The sequence below is a fragment of the Bos mutus genome, chromosome 7 (assembly GCF_027580195.1).
Source record: "Bos mutus isolate GX-2022 chromosome 7, NWIPB_WYAK_1.1, whole genome shotgun sequence".
NCBI lineage: Eukaryota > Metazoa > Chordata > Mammalia > Artiodactyla > Bovidae > Bos > Bos mutus.
The window spans coordinates 52,410,612-52,429,656 of NC_091623.1; the positions used below are offsets into that span (position 1 = coordinate 52,410,612).

The window sequence follows — 19,045 nt, forward strand, 5'->3', positions numbered from 1 at the left end:
CCTGGGTTATGTGACCACCACCTATGAAGCCAACCACATCCAACAACAGCATATAAGTATAAAGCGGGGGAGGGCTCGCCAGATGTTATTACTCAAAAGGAGAAAAGTGATGTCCACTGAGGGAGCAACATTTACAAAGGTCTGGAGGCAAGACTGATGCAAGCTCCCCATGTACTAAAGGCTAGTACACTAAAGGCATGTGACAAGCTGCTACAAGATGTAGACAAAGGCAGGAAGATGCATCCATCCATCCATCCATCCATCCAACAAATATTTGCTGAGTAATTACTTTATGCTGGGGATGGAAACATGATAAGGTTCTGGTCCATGGAGTGTGCATTTTGGTCTTGTTGGGGGTCAGGTGTGGGAGGATCTGGGACCATGGTGGTCCCCTTGGTGTTGGCTCCTATGTCACATAACCTCTCCACCTCTCTCTCCAACTGTATCAATCTTGGTCTCTGTCTCTGTGTCTCTCCCCCATCTCCATTTCTCCATATCTCTGTTTCTGGGCTCCTTCTGTGAGCATGTGTCTTTCCTCTATCTCCCGCCATCTCTTTCTCTGACTTCCTTTTCCCATGTTTATCTCCCTCCCTCTCTCCCTCTGGGCCTCTGTGTATATGTGTTTGGATGTGTCTTGCTCTCCCCGACCCCGTCTTGGCCCCTGGGGTCCCCACAGATGCTGAATCTTTTTGTTGCCGTCATCATGGACAACTTTGAGTACCTCACCCGAGATTCCTCCATCCTGGGTCCCCACCACCTGGATGAGTACGTGCGTGTCTGGGCCGAGTATGACCCTGCAGCGTGGTAAGCAGTCACCCCAAATCCTCCAACCACATCACCCACCTTTCTCTGGTACTGGAGCATAGTCTAGGTCAGGCTCCAGACCTTAGGCTGTTGTCTCCCTGGGAAGCTGGCAGGGATTTCAGTAGGATCAGTCAGAAAAGAGATGAGAATCAGTACCCTTGCACATCCTGGGTTAAATGATTTGGGTACCACTGCTGCCCATACCCAAGGCCTTCTGGGAAGTGAGGGAGAGACTCCACCATGAGTTCATCTCCTGTGAGTCTCTCCTGTCCCTGACTGTGAGGCCTCCAGATGGTGAGAACAAGTTAACCAGGCCCCAGGGAGGAAGCCAGAGGCCTCTCAGCCTCAGTTCTCCAGGGAGTATGGGGAGAAGGGCTGGTTTAGTTCCCTTGGGAGACAGAATTAGCTACAAGATCAGAGTGGCAGAACCTAGCTCCCATTGGGATTCCAGGACCCTGGAACATGAGGTCACACGAGCCCAGGGGAGAGGACACAGAGCCTCGGTGGTCCTTGTATGTTCGTGATCATGAAGGGAGTAAGCTCTCCCATCTCCATGAGCAAGGGAGTGCCCCCTCCTAGTTGGCAGGTGATGGTTCCCAAGAGTGATCTCCACCCTGCTCAAGTGTATTGAGTACCTTCTCAGCACCAAGCCCTTGCTGGACACTCAGATGTGCCACGCTGATGCTCAGAGCCCAGCAACCACAGACTGAAGATTCTAGTTCAGGCTGAGCTTGGGGGCTAAGAAAGCGTTAAATAGAGGCCCTCAGCAGCCTGAGCACTGGAGGGGAGGCCTCATGAGGAAAGCAGGGAAGGATCAATCCTTGCCATTCTTACAGCCCCAGACAAGTCCTCCATGAGACCAAGAGGCTGGGGTGAGCCACGGGGCTGGGGCTTGACTTTCAGCTGGTTCCTAACTCTTCCTCTTTTGATTTTAGGTCACAGCAGTTGGATGCTGTCCCCCTGTCCTCTATGCCACGAACCCCCCCCAGCCCCCAGTGTAGCCATGTAGATTGTGGAGGAGGGCGATACAGAAAGCCCTGGGGGAGGTTCTCCCAGCCCAGAGTTCCCAGCCCACTCCGCACAAAACCTTCTGCCCACCCCGCACCCCCAGGGTCTGCAAGTGTCTGGGACCATCTCAGGGACCTTTATGCATCCTATGTCTCCCTTACTCCTTCAAGCCAGGGGTTTCCCAGGCCCTGACATCGTGACCTCACTTATGAGCACGGGGAGCCAGTGTGATGCAGCTTGACCCCGTGCCTCCACTAATCCCCTCTCTTCTCCTTTCAGCGGTCGGATTCATTATAAGGATATGTACAGTTTATTGCGCGTAATATCTCCCCCTCTCGGCTTAGGCAAGAAATGTCCTCATAGGGTTGCTTGCAAGGTTTGATTTCCACTAAAACCTGCTAGCATCCATGGAATGAGTGTGGCTTGGGGTTCTTCAATATATATATTTCATATATATATATATATAATCTAAAAAACAGAGCCATCTCTCTCTTTTGCATTAAACTAGAAAACTCTCTTAGCCAACAGAATGCAGTCACGTAGACTTGATGAAGCATGGAACGTTTATCTCTCCGTTCCCTTCAGCCATTTCTGCTTGCTCTTAGCTGAAGCTGCCCATCCCGGGGTCTCAACGGCACCCCAAAATCAGACACATCCGAGGGGACCGTAACTTTGCATTGACCGCCCCCCCACCGCCACCATCTCCTCCACTCTCTCCCTCTCCACCCTTCGCCTCCCGAAGCCCCAGCCCTTCTCCCACTGTCGTGGCCCCTCTTCCCCATCTAGGCCCCCTCAGAGACCAGCCTCAGCCAAACCAGAGAACTTGACCCAGTTCTTTAAATGACACCGAACCAAAGAATTGCTCCAGACCCTTCTGAGTGAGAAGCCCTCCCCCCGCCCATTCTGTCCGCATTCCACCGGAACTAGAGCTCAGAGTCAAAAGTGAATCTGACTTTTCTCTTTACTCTGTCTCCCTGCTCATAAGCAGTGAAATAATATTTTTTAACTACCTCTCCCATTTTTTTCTCCTCTTTTTTATTTATTTGAAACACCTCTTTTATCGTTCTCTGCATCTTTCTCTCTCTATTTTTTCGGCTCGTGTGATTTTTTTTTTTCTTTTGGTTTTTCCCCGTCCTTTTCTTCCCCTCCCTCCACCCACCCTTCCTTTGGTTCTCCGTTCCCACCTCCGTTTTTTGTTTTCGGTGCTGCCAGGGGCCGCATGCCTTACCCGGACATGTATCAGATGCTGAGACACATGTCTCCGCCCCTGGGTCTGGGGAAGAAGTGTCCGGCCAGAGTGGCTTACAAGGTAGTTTAACCCTTGCCAACCACCGACGTCCAGGCACTGGGGATTTTTCAGTGCTGACCAGGAACAGCCAGCCGAGTCTCTTTTTCCAGCGTTACTCTTCTTTTTTTCCTTTTTCTTTTTTCCTTTTTTTTTTCCCCCTTTCCTCCTCAAGTAAATGGATCATGACCATCCCTTGATTCTAAGCAATTTACTGTGTCCGTCCTTTCTGATCAGTGTGTCTTGGTGTTTTGAGACTCTCTTATGGCCAACATGCCGGGGTGGGGAGGGGGAGGGGAGCCCCCAAGTCCCCTCGCACCTGGTCCCCCGGGAACCCAATTGGACACAAACACTTTGAGAGGTGGGATTGGCACTGAGCCCAGAGTGGCCCCCATTGCCCAGACCTGGGCAAGCACCTTGCAGAGAGGGGCTTGGACCCCACCTTTTATATCTCAAGCCCCCAGGTCTCATGGTCCCCTATACAAACCTGAAGCTGATCTCTGACCTAGGGCCTTGGGGCATCTGAGACCTTCCGGGGAGCACCCAGAGCCTCTCCCCTCTTCCTTGCCCGCTGGAGTTGCTTCCCCAGTCTTCTGTCCCTAAGCCACCCATCTCCCCCCAAGACAACCCAACATGCCTCTCCATTGTTCCAGAGTGGGCAGGCGGGCCGCAGCTGGACCCCTGGACCGTGGCACCCTGACGCAGGCCATGCACGCTGCCTTGGCGGGGGCCTGGGGCGGGCAGGCACCATGGCCGACCTGGGGGGTGGTGCATGCTGGCTGAAGGAGCCGCCAGGCGGCTGGGCCGGGCCACCCCTCTAGACCCCTGTCCCGGAATCTCCCTTGGCACCCAAGGACAGATGCTCTGTTCCCCACAACTCATCCACACGAAGTTCAGGGGATGACTTTGACAGTCAACCCCTCCAAAAAGTATGGTCCCATCATTCCATTCTCCCATCCCACCTTGGCCCCCGCTGTGTCTGAGAATCCTTCCTCCCCTTCTGTGTACCTCACTTCCTCCTGTGTCACGTAACCACCTCCCCACATCCTTACTCCTCCTCCTCCCACTGGGCACCCCTGAGGTGCCCCCACCAGCCCCTCCCTGCATCTGTCCCTTTTCTACCTGTGCTTTTGTCCATCTCTTGATCTCTGCTTGGCTGAGTGTCGGTGTGTGTGTGAGCGTGCAAGAGAGAGGGCGAGTGCCCTTTCCTTCTTGGTCTCTGCGCAGGGCCACCATGGGTTCATAAGCACCTTTGTGCCAATTTGAAACAAGCCTCCTTTCCACAGAACAGTCTGTCTGTGGGGAAAATACTGGAATCCACCCATGTGGGGACAGCATGATACTTTTCCACTGTCAGCTGGGAAGGTGTCATTTAAACGCAGATCCATGATTTCTGAGATAGGGAGCCCTTTGTGCAGTGTACAGCTCTGCACAGTGGCCCAGTCTGTTTCTCTGTCTACCGCCTCCCTCACCACCCTGCCCCAACCCATTTTTGTCTTCTGCTCTGAGTTTGCCATTCCCATCCCCTTCTCCAACTCTGTGCTTCCCCGTGTCTGCTCTGGTGGACATCGATCTTCATCTCCATGCCACCTCATCCTGGGCTGGTGCACACCAGCCCAGCATCTTCTCCCATGCCACCAAGCATGGGGGACAGAGCCCCTGCCTGGGATACAGGGAATTTTTTCTTCCCTGGGCCATGGGAACACCCTGTCACCCCTTCCCCATGCCATCGCACAAAAAGCCAAGACCTGGACATGCCCCTGAGATACACTTTCCACGGAGCTATGAATGAGTCTCGAGATTCCGTCTGCATGCGCCCCCGTCCGCTGTTCTGTGTGTCATGGCCTCACTGCATGTCAGAGAGGGGCCCGCCCCATCTGTAGTCGGGGAGCCGCCTGCCTGCCGCTTCTCGGAGGAATGATGTGGTCTGTGCCCATCTGGTCTGGTCTGGGCCGAGCCAGGGGGTAGGGGTGGGGAGCCGGCGGCCCTCCCAGCGGCTGTGGCCATGGACCCCTCTGCCTGGCTGCTGCATGTCTGCTGCGATCTGGCTTGTGCTCTTCTTCTTTGGGGTCAGAATGGAACGGAGCTGTCCAGAAGAACTCTGGGGCAGGGCAAGGATACGGGCCAACCCTGGAAATGTCACTTCTAGGGTCCAGTAGGCGGGTGAGGAACGGGCAGCATAGGAGAGTCCCCAGTGCGCCCCCTATGGGTCACCAGGGGCAGTCAGGAAATGGAACACTGGGACAGGTAACCTGAGGGGTGGGGGGCACCCTAGCCGCTGCCTTCAGAGTTCTTCCTGGGGCTCCCGGGTAGGGTGGGTCTGGCTTACGGGATGGCGGAGGGGTCCCTGGGAATGATTGCCCTTGCCTTTGGTTTTCTGCAGAGGCTCCTGCGGATGGATCTGCCCGTCGCTGATGACAACACCGTCCACTTCAACTCTACCCTCATGGCTCTGATCCGCACGGCCCTGGACATCAAAATTGCCAAAGGTAGGGGCAGGAATGGAAACTGAGAGGTGGGGCAGGGTGGATGGAGCCAGGGCCTCAGCTGCTGCTGCTGCTGCTAAGTCGCTTCAGTCGTGTCCGACTCTTCGCGACCAGGCTCCTGCGTCCCTGGGATTCTCCAGGCAAGAACACTGGAGTGGGTTGCCATTTCCTGCTCCAATGCGTGAAAGTGAAAAGTGAAAGTCAAGTCGCTCGGTCGTGTCCGACTCTTCGAGACCCCATGGACCGCAGCCCACCAGGCTCCTCCGCCCATGGGATTTTCCAGGCAGGAGTACTGGAGTGGGGTGCCATTGCCAGAGGACTCAGCAAATTCACCTGCTTCAGCAAATATCTGTGTGCGGGACACCACTCTAAGCCTGGAGGACACTGACACTTCCAGCAGCGGGGGGAGACCTCCGTAAGGAAGCTGTGAGGGAGTCACGTGGATACCTGGGGAGAAAACACTGCAGGCAGAGGGACCAGCCGGTGCAGATCCCTTCCGCAACCCCACCCTGAGCTGTGTTGCACTGACTTGCACTTTCCGCATGGGGGCGCCACGCTGTCTCGTGAGCAGAGGCAGGCTCAGCTCCCTCTAGCCACAGTGGAAGCTAGGAGAGGTAAAGTGTCAGTCACTCAGTTGTGTCCAACTTTTTGCCACCCTATGGACTGTAGCCCACCAGGCTCCTCTGTCCATGGAATTCTCCAGGCAAGAATATTGGATTCGGTAGCCATGCCCTTCTCCAGGGGATCATCCCCACGCAGGATCCAACCTGGGCCTCCTGCATCGCAGGCAGATTCTTTACCGTCTGAGCCACCAGGGTAGACCGGTGGGCTAGGAGGAGCCCTGACATAAATCAGGGGAACACAGGATAGGGGCTTGGAAGGAGGGCATATGAAGTATTCACATTCTGAATATTTCCTGGGAGTCAAGATGACCAGATTGCTGATGGATGGATGTGGAGCGTAAAGAAAGAGAGCATAAAGGCCAACCCCAAGGGGTGGGGCCCCAGCAACTAAAGGACGGACCCAGCCCCAGTTGCCTGAGAGAGAAGAGACAGAAGGAGCAGGTTTGGGGCCAAGGGAGGGCAAAAGATTGGTGTTGACAGTGACACGTGGACATGGGGGCTAGAAGGGGCTCTCCAACTTACATTTCTGGCATTCCCCCCACCCCAAGGTTCTGAAGGAAGTGAGATGGTGAGTCCTCCTGGCTAGGCTGGTGACATAGAGTCAGGAGGCATGACATGCTGACAGGTGTTAAGCCAGGAGACTGGAGGAGCTCTCCAAGGGGACAAGAGAACCAAGAGGCCCCCGAAGACTGAGCCTGGAGCCACCCCAGCATCTAAGGTGGCCGAGAAGGAGTGGAAAGGAGAGGCCAGGGAGGTGGGTGGAGAGCAGGGCAACACTGACTCCTAAAAGGCATCTCCAGTGTTTAAGCAGTGCCCAGGACCAAGACTGACCAAGAGTGAGAACCAAGATTAACCGATGGATTCTGTGCCAGGTCACAGCCAATCACTTTGACCAGGGCAGCTCTGAAGATTGAGGACCATGAGCGATCAATGGGTTTTGTGCTTTGACCAGGGCAGCTCTGAAGTAGACTGCCCAGAGTGGGTTTCAGAGGCCTAACAGTAGACTGGGTGTGACTTGGCAGCTGATGAGACAGCAGGGCAGGGACAGAGGCGCATGGATCACCAAAGAGAAGGAAGTTGGGGGAGTCGCCAGTGGAGGACTGGGTCCATTGTCCAGCAGAGGGTTGGAAATCTCAGTGGGGCTGAAGAGAGAGGTCAGGGCTGCACCCAGCTGAAGCCCCTGAGAGGTCACCAGGAAGGAAGGCCGCACTGCAGACGCATGTTCTTTCCAGGGCCCTGAGGAGAAGAGGGGAAGGAGGCTCCAAGGCCGGAAGTTGCTCGGAAGGAAGACATTCAGGGAGGGAGACCAGCAGCTTCCAGTGAGACAGTGCCTGGTGGGGCGAGGGGGAGGGGCACATTGAGGACAGGCATTGTTGGAGCAGGAAGCATGCAGATCAAAGTAAAGAGAGCAGGGGGGGTGCCCCCAAATCGAGAGAAAGAATCAGGAGTGAGGGTGAGACTCGGAACAGCATAAGTGGAGAAGGGGAGGGGTCAGGGCTCAGGCCCTTGTCTGACACACATTAATTTCTTTCTCATGCAGCAAGTCGGAGGCAAGCGGTTCGGACTTGCCAGGCATGCCGGCACATGCGTCTAGTCTGGACCCGGGGCCTGTCTGGGTTGTGGCTCTGCCTGCCCCAGACTGTTTGCTTATCAGCATGGTTGAAACCGAATCTGCCTGCAATGCAGGGGACCTGGGTTTGATCCTTGGGTCAGGAAGATTCCCTGGAGAAGGGCACGGCAAACCAGTCCAGTATACCTGCCTGGAGAATTCCACGGACAGAGGACGTGGGCCAGCTACAGTCCGTGGGATCGCAAAGAGTCAGACACGACTGAGTGACTAACTGGTCCAGTGAGACAGAAACTGGTCCAGGTCGCCACACACATGGTTGAAACTGGTCCAGGTCCCAACCCAGGGAGGTGAGGAAGCAGAATCATGGGCAGCTGCTTTCTTATAATCGTGTGGAAAAGTGGACTCAGCTTGCCCACCTACCTGCCCTGTCCTCCATTGTAAACTTTGGCAGAGGACCTCACCTGCTCTGAGTCTCAGCCCATGTATTAGCTAGCAATGCCATGTAACAAATGACCACAACTTTAACAGCTTATTACACACCTATTTATTAGCATATAGGTATGTAGGTCGAAGTCCAGATAGACTCAACTATGCTCTCCGTCCACAGTCTCACAAGCCCAAAATCAAGGTGGCCAGGCTGGGCTCATCTTTGGAAGCTCTGGGGGAAAATTTACTCCAGGGCTTATTCGGGTGTTAGCAAAATTAAGTTGTCTGTGGCTGCAGGACTGAGGTCCCCATTTCATTTCTGGCTTCTCGCCAGAGTTTATGCTTAGCTCCTGGGGAGGCATCTAATTCTTTACGTGCTCCAAGTCTCTCTGACTTCTCTGCTGCTAAGAAAATGCTCTGCTTTTAGAGGGCTCACCTGATTAGATCAGACCCACCTAGATCAGCTCTGAAACTTATAGTCAACTGACTTGGGACTTTAATTACATTTGCAAAGTCCTTTTATAGCAGTCCCTAGACTATCATTTGATTGAATAAGCAGAATCTTGCTGGGAGAGAAGGATAAGCTTTAGAATTCTGCCTGCTACTGTTCCCGCACCTGTAAAATGGGTCTAACAGGGCACCCGCTCTTGGTACATGCATGCATGCAAAGTCACTTCAGTCATGTCTGACTCTTTGCAACCCTATGGACTGTAACCCGCCAGGCTCCTCTGTCCATGGTATTCTCCAAGCAAGAATACTGGAGTGGGTTGCCATTCCCTCCTCCAGGGGATCTTCCTCACCCAGGGATCGAACCTGCAACTGTTATGTCTCCTGCATCAGCAGGCAGGTTCTTTACCACTAGCGCCACCTGGGAAGCCCCTACATAATACCTTTGTATCCCAGCTGCTGTTTTCCTCTGGAGAACCTGTGTCTGGGGGTCCCAGGATAGCCCAAAATGAAGGTTCAAAAAAACAAAAAAGGCTTGGATTCAGTGATTTGATAGAACCCAGAACTGAAAAGAATTGTTTTACTCACAGTTGTGGTTTATTACAGCAAAAAGATACAGACTAAAATCTGCAAAGGCAAAAGGCACCTGGACAGGGTCTGGAAGAGACCAAGAGGGAGCTTCCACCCTCTCCCAATGGAGTCACATGCACAGTGCTTACGTCTCCTGGCAGTGATGTGTGACAACACGTATGAAGTATTGTCAACCACCCAAGCCCACCTGAACTTTGAGTCTAGCATATTTATTGAGAATTAGTCATGTAAGCCTGGCTGACCTCAGTTGCTGAGCCTCTGGCTCCTCTAGAGGTCACACTGGTACCACATGGCTCAAGACCCCTGCCATAAATCCCATTGCTAGGATAAATTCCCTATGGATGGCGACTGCAGCCATGAAATTAAAAGATGCTTGCTCCTTGGAAGAAAAGCTATGATAAACATAGCTTTAAAAAAAGCTTTAAAAAAAGCAGAGATACCACTTTGCCAACAAAGGTCTGTCTAGTCAAAGCTATGATTTTTCCAGTAGTCATATATGGATGTGAGAGCTGGGCCATAAAGAAGGCTGAGTGCCAAAGAACTGATGTTTTGAATTGTGGAGCTGGAGAAGACTCTTGAGTCCCTTGGACTGCTAGGAGAGCAAACCAGTCAATCCTAAAGGAAATCAACCCTGAATATTCATTGGAAAGAGTGATGCTGAAACTCCAGTACTTTGGCCACCTGACGAGAAGAACCAACACATTGGAAAAGACTCTGACACTGGGAAATATTAAGGGCAGGAGAAGAAGGGGGCGACAGAGGATGAGATGTTTGGATGGCATCACCGACTCAATGGACATGAGTTTGAGCAAACTCCGGGAGATATGGAAAGACAGGAAAGCCTAGCGTGCTGCAGTTCATGGGATCGCAAAGAATTGGACACGGCCTAGCAACTGAACAACAACGGTTCTGCAAAGTTTTGAAAGGGTGGGATTGCTGACAACATTAGAGTGTGTGCAGGGTCTCAAGTGGGCTTAGATGCTAAGTCGTGTCTGACTCTTGAAACTCCATGGACTGTAGCCTGCCAGGCTCCCCTGTCCATGGGATTCTCCAGGCAGGCATACTGGAGTGGTTGCCATTTCCTTCTCCAGAGGATCTTCCCAACCCAGGGATCAAACCCTGGTCTCCTGCATTGCAGGCAGATTCTTTACCAACTGAGCTACAAGGGGAGCCCTCTCCTAATCTTGGTGAGTTTCTCCAGCCCCTTTAATCTTGCCTCAAGTGGCTTCCTGGCTGCTGCTCCCTTGATTAGCAACTGTTGGAATCCACCCTTTGGAATTCAGGCAAGGTCAAGGAGGCTGGAGTCTTGCCTAGAAGACAAGGGGGAGGAAAAAGGCCTTGGTGCCTGGGAGTGCCCCAGGGCCCTGCTCACCATTAATCTGACCTGCCTGTGTTACTACCAGCTCACTGAATGAGAGCCCCATTGGGCACATGCTGTGTGCCCAGCCCTGTGCTCAGCAAGTGGCACGTGGCAGGGAAGGACAGACGAACCTCCAGCCCTCATGGGGCTGTGGGGAGACAGGCAACAGAAAAGTAGGCCACTATAAATAAGTAGACTATGTAACGTGTTCAAAGGCCAGAAATGTTGTGGAAAGGAAAGAAAGAGTAGGGTCGGGGGTGAGGAGCCTGGTCAGGGGTTTAAACTCTTAAGTCAGGGGTTCTCAACCAGGCATGATTCTGCCTCCAGAGATCATTGGCCATGTCTGAAGACAGCTTTGGTTTTGTTTTGTTTTGTTTTTTTTAGCCTGAAAAATGATGATTTATTCATTCTTTAGAACTTTCATATTAAGGAGCATGTGGCAGAAGTGGAAGCTTTTGATGAACTAATAGAAATTGTTGTCAGTTCTAACAGACCAAAATAACACAGAGATGGCAGCAGGCGCTCCCATCTTATTTTACCACCTCCTTTGCCCATTGGCTTCAATACCATACAGAGAAGAAACCTTCTTCCTATCTGGGTGCCAGCAGTTCACCCCAGGGAAGGCTGAAGACAGTTTTGGTTGTTGAAACTGGAAGTGGGCTGGCCCTTATGGTACCTGGCATGCCAGGGAGGCTTTTTTTTTTTTAATGTTTTAGTTTATTTATTTATTGGCCACGTGACATATGAGATGTTAGTTCCCCAACCAGGGATTGAACCCAAGGCCCCTGCTTTGGGAGCATGGAGTCTTAACCACTGGACCACCAGGGGAGTCCCAAGAGAAGCTCTTGAATGTTGCCACGTGCCTGGGACAGATCCTGCAACAGAGAAGGCTCACCAGGGGTGTGTAGAGTGATGTAGGGGAGGGGAAGACGCTGGGACTCAACTGGTTTCTGGGGGACTGATGCCCAAATACAAGGGTACCTTCTGTCTTTGAAAGTGAAAGTGTCAGTCGCTTAGTCATGTCAGACTCTTTGAAACCCTGTGAGGCTCCCCAGTCCATGGAATTCTCCAGACAAGAATACTGGAGTGAGTTGCCATTTCCTTCCCCAGGGGATCTTCCCGACCCAGGGATGGAACCCAGGTCTCCTGCGTTGCAGGCAGATTCTTTACCATCTGAGCCACCAGGGACGCCCTGGGAGCCCCAGTATTAACAACTCCATACCTGGAGGAGGAGTCAACGTGGGATTCAGCCTTGAGTGGATCCCATGACCCCAAGGGAGAGCTGCCTTGAAATCCCCTAAGGAGTTTCCCTTCATAGTAAGTCCCCTACATATGAATGAGTTCTGTTCCAAGAGCGTTCATAAGTCCAATGTGTTCCTAAGTCCAAAAGACTAGCCTAGGTACCAAATGAACATAATCAGCTATACAGTACTGTACTGTAATAGGTTTATAATGCTTTTCACACAAATAATATATAAGAACAAACAGAAAGAAAACATTTTCAATCTTACAGTATAGTACCTTAAAAAGTACAGAGTATAGCATAACAGCTGGCATACAGGGGCTGGAATTGAGTGAGCAGGCAAGAAGAGCTACTGACCGGCGGAGGGAGAGGAGGCTGAAGATGGCAGAGTGGAAGGATCTCAGCAGTAGGACATGGAGGGAAGCTGCAGTTTAACTCATGCCTGGCCTGACACTGATGGAACGCACGTTCGCATCTTTGAAAGTTCTCAACTTAAAGATTCACAGGCAGGGTATTTACTGTATTTCCATGGGAACAACAATCCCGAATGAGAGATTAACATGTGAATTGAAGCAGAAGGAGCCTAAGGTGGTGATTCTCAACCGGAGGCGTTGTGTCTACCAGGGGACACCTGGCAATGTCGGGGACAGGCTTGGTTGTCGCTACTGGTAACTGGTGGGTAGAGACCGAGGATGCTTGAAATCCTACAGCGCACAGGACGGCCCCACAACCAAGAATGATCCAGCCTCAGTGTCTGACAGGGCGAGAAACCTTGACCCTGCCTCAACCATTCACCAAGAACAGGTATCCTAGTCAGCTCAGGCTCCCATAAAAAAATAGCAGAGACAGTACGTAAACAACAGAAGTTTACTTTCCCACAGTTCTAGAGACTGGACATCCAAGATCAAGGTGCCAGCACGTTAGGTCCCTCCTGAGAGGCCTCTCGGCTTGCAAACGGCCGCGTTCTTGCTGTATCCTCAATGGCCTTTCCTCTGTGCGTATGCACGCCTGCTGTCTGTCTCTCTTAGGGACCGCCCTTATAGCTTCATATAACTTTAGTCACTTCCTTGAAGGACCCATCTCCAAATGCCATTACATTGGGCATTCAGGCATCAATGTGAATTTTGGGAGGACACAATTCAATCCATAACAATAAGTGGCTTCCTTTTCTCCACCCGAGACAGGAAATACGTAAGCTATTGGGCAAAAGTGACTTTTCACAGGAATGTCACGTTCTCTTCTTTCCCTTCCCATGTCTCTGAAAAGGAACCAGAGGCCCCAGGCACCTCACTTAGCTACAGAGGATGGGAGATGTAGCTATTAATTCCAACTGCTTTCCTAGAGGAAAGAAAAACTGTTATAGGTTGGTGTCAAGGGTGTTGAAAGGCCAGCTACAGAACAGATGATTATTTGAAGGGTCTCCCGCAACCTGAGTCCAGGCCCACCCATCAGCCCCACCCCCACACAGCTTGGCCCCAGTGATCTCTGCACCTTTAGACCCCACAGACACCAGAAGTGAGGTGGTGAGCAACAGCACGAGGCGATAAGTACAGAATGGAGAAATAAAGCCAGAAAAAGGCATAGAAGTGGGGGGCTGCTTTAGGTTGGGAGGCGGCTAGAAGACCTCTTTGATAAAGGATCTGGGCAGGGACCTGAAGTGGATGAGGGAGGGAACCACACCGATACCTGTAGGAAGGACCGTCCTGGCAGAGGAAACAGCCTATACAAAGACCTTGAGGCAGGACGATGCTTGGCGTGGTTGCGGAGCATGGAGGAGGTTGGTGTGGCTGGAACAGAGTGACCAAACGGGAAAATAGAGATGAGGGCAGATGGTTCAGGGTCTCGTGGACTTGGGGAGATCACCCTGGGTGAGGTGAGAGCCTTGAAGGGCTCTGAGCGCCGGAGACATGTGACAGATGCAGGTGTTCGGGGGCGCCCTCTGGTGGCTATGGGAGGGCTATGGGAGGTGGACCTGGGCAGAGGCGACTGCCCTCAGGTGTTCACGAGCGCCCTCTGGTGGGTGTGGGAGGACTTGCGCAGAGGCCACTACACTGGTCCAGGCGGTTCAGCTCCCTGCTGCCTCCAGATCCTCACTGTAGAATAGGATCTGTGCTTGACTTGACAAAAGACCCTTCTGAAAGAATTTTTCTCAAAATAAAGACACCTGTCTCTGGAGTCACACAAGGGAAGATGAATGAAAGCACGGAGTGCCTGGCAGATGTCTGTGCTTTGACCCACATCTGCTGAGGAGAAACTGCACAGGAGGTCCAAAGACAGTCCTAGGCTGGATCCGGAAAGTGGAATGGGAGAAGGAAGGGCCATGAGAGCAGGTGGTGGGCGACAAGAGGTGGACAGGGAGTGGAGGCAAAGGGGGTTCTTGGGGCTACCTGGGTGGGTCAGCTATTCAGCCAGCAGGCCCCCATGGATGGTGGTTCAAACACTGAAATACTACTAAACTGGCTGATAGCCAGCCCCTGCCCTTCCCCCAGATCTCCTGGACCTCCTCCCATAATCCAGCAACCACAGGGTTAATATTTGGCCCAGCAGAAAGCCCTCAGACCCTTTCTCTAGCTGTCATCAATGTCCCTGCTAAGTCACTTCAGTCGTGTCTGACTCTGTGCGACCCCATAGACGGCAGCCCACCAGGTTCCCCCGTCCCTGGGATTCTCCAGGCAGGAACACTGGAGTGGGTTGCCATTTCCTTCTCCAATGCATGAAAAGTGAAAGGGAAGTCGCTCAGTCATGTCCGACTTCGCGACCCGTGGACTGCAGCCCACCAGGCTCCTCCGTCCATGGGATTTGCCAGGCAAGAGTACTGGAGTCGGGTGCCATTGCCTTCTCCAATCAATGTCCCTAACTGCTGGTAAATGTTAGGACAGCACCCCTGTGCCTCATGTTGGGGGCTGTGAAACAAGAGTCGAAACAGTGTCCAGGCTGATGTATCAGTCAGGATGAATGAGAATGTGCCGCTGTAACAAAGAAGGTCTTGAACCAACAAAGATTCACTTCCCACTTGCATCATGTGGGAACGTCTTCCAGGGTCGGCAGGGTCTTCTGTTCGTTAGTCACTCAGGGACCAGGCCTGAGTGGGCAACCACGGTCCCCAATGTTACCAGTTGCTGTGACAGAGGGAATGAGAACTCAGGAGGGTTCTGCACTGGCCATTAAATGCCCAAAGTGGCACCTCACTCTGCTCACACCTCATTGGCAAGAACTCATCTCATGGCCCCAGCCAATCCCAGGGAAGGCAGGAAGGGCTACACTCGCATGTACTCAGACAGAGAAGACAAGTAATCACCATGGCTGGGGTGAGGGGCCAGGGGTCAGCTAGTTCCAAGATCAGCATTCATAGAAGGGGAAATTTGGTTGAGGGACAAACCTCCTCTATCAGGACTATTCCCTGAGGCGTACCCCAGGCTCCCTACAGCAGACATAGTTCTAATGCTGCCCATCAACTACTCTGATCTTCAGATAACTCACTGAGGCAGGTACTATTGCCATCATCCCCATTTCAAAGATGGGCAAACTGAGGCACAGCACAGTAGACTAACACCCATGTCACGCAGCTGGTAAGTGGGAACCAGGCCAGTCCCTCTGGATGCTGGAGTGTCTCCCACACAGTCTTTCAAAGGCCCCAGCCCTGCTGGGGACCAGGACCCCAGAGCCTGGATCAGAAGGAGCCTATGGCTTTGCAGCTTCCCCAGAGGCCAGCTGATGCCTCTCTGTTCCCACTCGCAGGTGGAGCTGACAAACAACAAATGGATGCTGAGTTGCGGAAGGAGATGATGGCCATCTGGCCCAATCTGTCCCAGAAGACGCTGGACCTGCTGGTCACCCCCCACAAGTGTAAGAGCCAGGCCCGGCCTGGGACAGAGAGGGGGGAGGGAAGAGGAGGCCTCGGGATGGCGGGGCTGGTGCATACCGGGCCTTCACCCACGGTGAGCTCATCCTGTGCCCCCAGCCACGGACCTGACAGTGGGGAAGATCTATGCGGCCATGATGATCATGGAGTATTACCGGCAGAGCAAGGCCAAGAAGCTTCAGGCCATGCGCGAGGAACAGGTATGGCTGCAGCCCTGACAGCCGCTCCTTCCTTTGTCCATCACTCTGTGGACACCCAGGCTGGGAGACAGTGTCTCTCTTGTCACCGTGAGGACCAACCAGAACAGTGGGGTGACGTCAGGCTCCAGGACAGGTCACTGAAGGAGGAGGGCAGTGCCAAGGAGACATAACGTGGAGTAACTCATTTGCTCCACCGACACTTACTGGGCAGGGACTACCCTGGTGGTCCAGTGGCTAGGGTTCCACGCTCCCAATGCAAGGGGCCCAGGTTCAATCCCTGCTCAGGAAACTGGATACCACGTACTGCAACTAAGACCCAGTGCAGTCAAATAATCCAATAGGCAGAACAAATAAACTTTTTTTTTTATTAATTATTGGGCACCTATGGTGTGCCAGGCACCTTTCTCAGCTCTGGGTATGTGTCTGTGAGCAAAACAGACCAGAATCCCTGCAGAGCAGACCTTCCAGTTCGCAGAAGGCCACCAATGATAAATGATGAAATTATATCGCACTACAGAAAAAAGTAAGTGCCACGAGAAAAAGCAGGGGGGCGGGCAAGGGAACGTGATTTGAAAGGGGTAGTTTGGGAGGCATTGCTGAGGAAGTGACATCAGAGGAAAGACTTGAAGGAAGAGGAGAGAGAGCCAAGCAGATACCTAGGGGAAGAGTGTTTCAGGCAGAGGGAACAGCCAGTGCAAGGGCCCTGAGGCAGGACCATGAGTTTGAGAAATAGCAGGGAAGTCAGTATGGCAGAACAGAGTGAGCAAGAGGGGCAGGGGAAGGAGACGAGAGTGGGCAGGTGACAGGACGGATTATTCAGGATTTGTGGGCCTTTGACTTTTGCTCAGAGTGAAGTGGGAGCCACAAGGGTGCCTCAGGAGAGGTGGGAAGTGATCGCTTGCCGCTGCTCACTGGTGCTCTCTGGTGGCCATGGAGAGTAAGGGCTGGAGCTGGGAGCCTGGGAGGGGGCAGTGGTCCCGGCCAGACTGATGAAAACCAGGATGGGGGTCATGGAGCGGTGAGAAGTGATCTGGTTATGGATGGATTTGGAAGAGTCTAGAGGACTCGCTGATGGATCAGACTTGAATGTGTGTGTGTGTTTTAGGGTAGGGGTGGGTTTCAAGAATGGCTTCTAGGATTTCACCCCATGGGTGGGCTAAGCATACCCTCCATAGCCTCCTCACTGCAGTCTTGAAACCAAAGCCTCAGCCTGGGATACCCTCTTCCATCTGTCCCCTCTCCCCCCACCCCCTGGCCACCTTGTGTACACACGCTGCTCTCTGCTTCCCCAGAACCGGACACCTCTCATGTTCCAGCGCATGGAGCCCCCATCGCCAACACAGGAGGGGGGGCCTGGCCAGAACGCCCTCCCCTCCACCCAGCTGGACCCAGGAGGAGGCTTGTGAGTGTCCCTCTTGGCCAGAAGGCAGGGCAACAGGGGTGCGGGGTGCCAGGTGCAAAAGCCACCAGAGTGCCCACCATCACCCTGGCCTCTGTACCCCACACAGGATGGCTCACGAAAGTGGCATGAAAGAGAGCCCATCCTGGGTGACCCAGCGGGCCCAGGAGATGTTCCAGAAGACGGGCACATGGAGCCCAGAGCGGGGCCCCCCCACTGATATGCCTAATAGCCAACCCAACTCTCAGGTACCTCCATGGCCCCAGCGCCCCCTTGGCTCCCCGGCCCGGGCAGGACAAGAAGGAGGGGTCTGGGCCCCTCACCTGCAGCTCTGCACACACCCAGCCAACCCTCTACCCCGGGGTCCCCCAGCCAGGCGGCCCCGGGGCTCACCCAGCCTCGCCATCTGCCCCGCAGTCTGTGGAGATGCGAGAGATGGGCAGAGACGGCTACTCTGACAGTGAGCACTACTTCCCCGTTGAAGGCCAGGCCCGGGCCGCCTCCATGCCCCGCCTGCCTGCCGAGAACCAGGTGAGAGCTTTCACCCACCACCCTGGGGACTGGACTTGGCCTCTGGAGTCCCAGCTTCCCTATGCAGCCCAGGGACCCAGGGCCAGGGGGGACTTCTGCACCCTTGGCTGCAGCGGGCAGGGTCCACACCTCTGGAACCCTCAGAGGCCCCAATCCTCTTAGTTTCTCCCTGACAGAGGATTGAGAGGGGACGAGGTTCCTCTGGGGCAGGGCACCATGGCCACCGCCTCGGGGTTTGTCTCTGCTCCGTTTAGGGATGCTGAGGCCGGAGGATATGGAGGACACATATCGGGGATGTGGATGGGGGATGGGAGGGGATGTGTCAGGCCCCGGTGAGAGCTGCAATCAAGAATATCCATGCACGCACGCACACACGCATGCGCACAGAGGCGCATGCACACAGGGATGGGTGTGCTCATACATCGTACATGCTCTGGGGAACTTGGCAGGTCCCAGGACCTGGTAGCATGTCTGGGGTGGGGCCTGGGAGTCGTTTGTCTGGTCTCTGTGAGAGCCGCTGGGGAGGAGCAGGTGTGTGTGCCTGACGCGTGTCTGTGTGTGGCTGCTTTACCCAGCTGCGGGCTTGGTTGTCAGGGGGCAGGGTCCCACTGCCCCTGGCCCCCCAGGACAGAGGGGCCAGAAGCATGGCTGGGCTGTCCACCCAACCTGAGAGGCAGGGCGGCATGTCTGACTGTGGCAGGCTGCCCGTGTGCTATGCCGTGGCATCTGCGCAGGGTGGGGGTGGCAGGGGTTGGGCTGTGCTGTGCCTGGCTGGGCCAGGGTCGCCCAGGGGTGTGGCCTCTGGCTGCTGGGAATTTGGGTGGGAGGCACCCAGCCTGCATGTGACTGTCCAGTCCCATCCCGATGGGCCCCCCAAAGCCCAACCAGGACCGAGCTTCCAGGCCCCAGGAGAAGGGGGGCACAAGCCAGCTGACGGCCACCCCACCCCACCCCCGAAGCTTTGAGTGTCAGCGGAGCCAGGGCTGGGCGCATTGCATGAGGCAGAGTCCAGGGCCAGGCGCCTGCGGCCACGTCACCCCATCTGTCGGTCTCGTGCCTTTGCCATCTGTGTGCTCCGTCCCCATGGGAGGAAGGCCAGCTGGGCCTGGGGTCACCCACACACCGGGGACGTTAACCTCTCTCCCCCTCCCCCTTCCCTCCCCACCTCAGGTTCTTCTCTCTCCCCGACCCTGGCATTCTCCTCCATCTC

General features: G+C 54.1%; 1 protein-coding gene across 1 annotated transcript in view; it reads left to right on the top strand.

Annotated features, from left to right (window-relative positions):
* Positions 1-19,045, top strand: part of CACNA1A (calcium voltage-gated channel subunit alpha1 A) — a 253,453-nt gene that overhangs the window by 230,186 nt on the left and 4,222 nt on the right. The window contains 8 exon segments of the mRNA XM_070373554.1: positions 677-804; positions 3,025-3,121; positions 5,481-5,586; positions 15,582-15,689; positions 15,805-15,905; positions 17,198-17,307; positions 17,414-17,552; positions 17,722-17,835. Coding sequence (XP_070229655.1) covers positions 677-804; positions 3,025-3,121; positions 5,481-5,586; positions 15,582-15,689; positions 15,805-15,905; positions 17,198-17,307; positions 17,414-17,552; positions 17,722-17,835 — 903 coding nt within the window.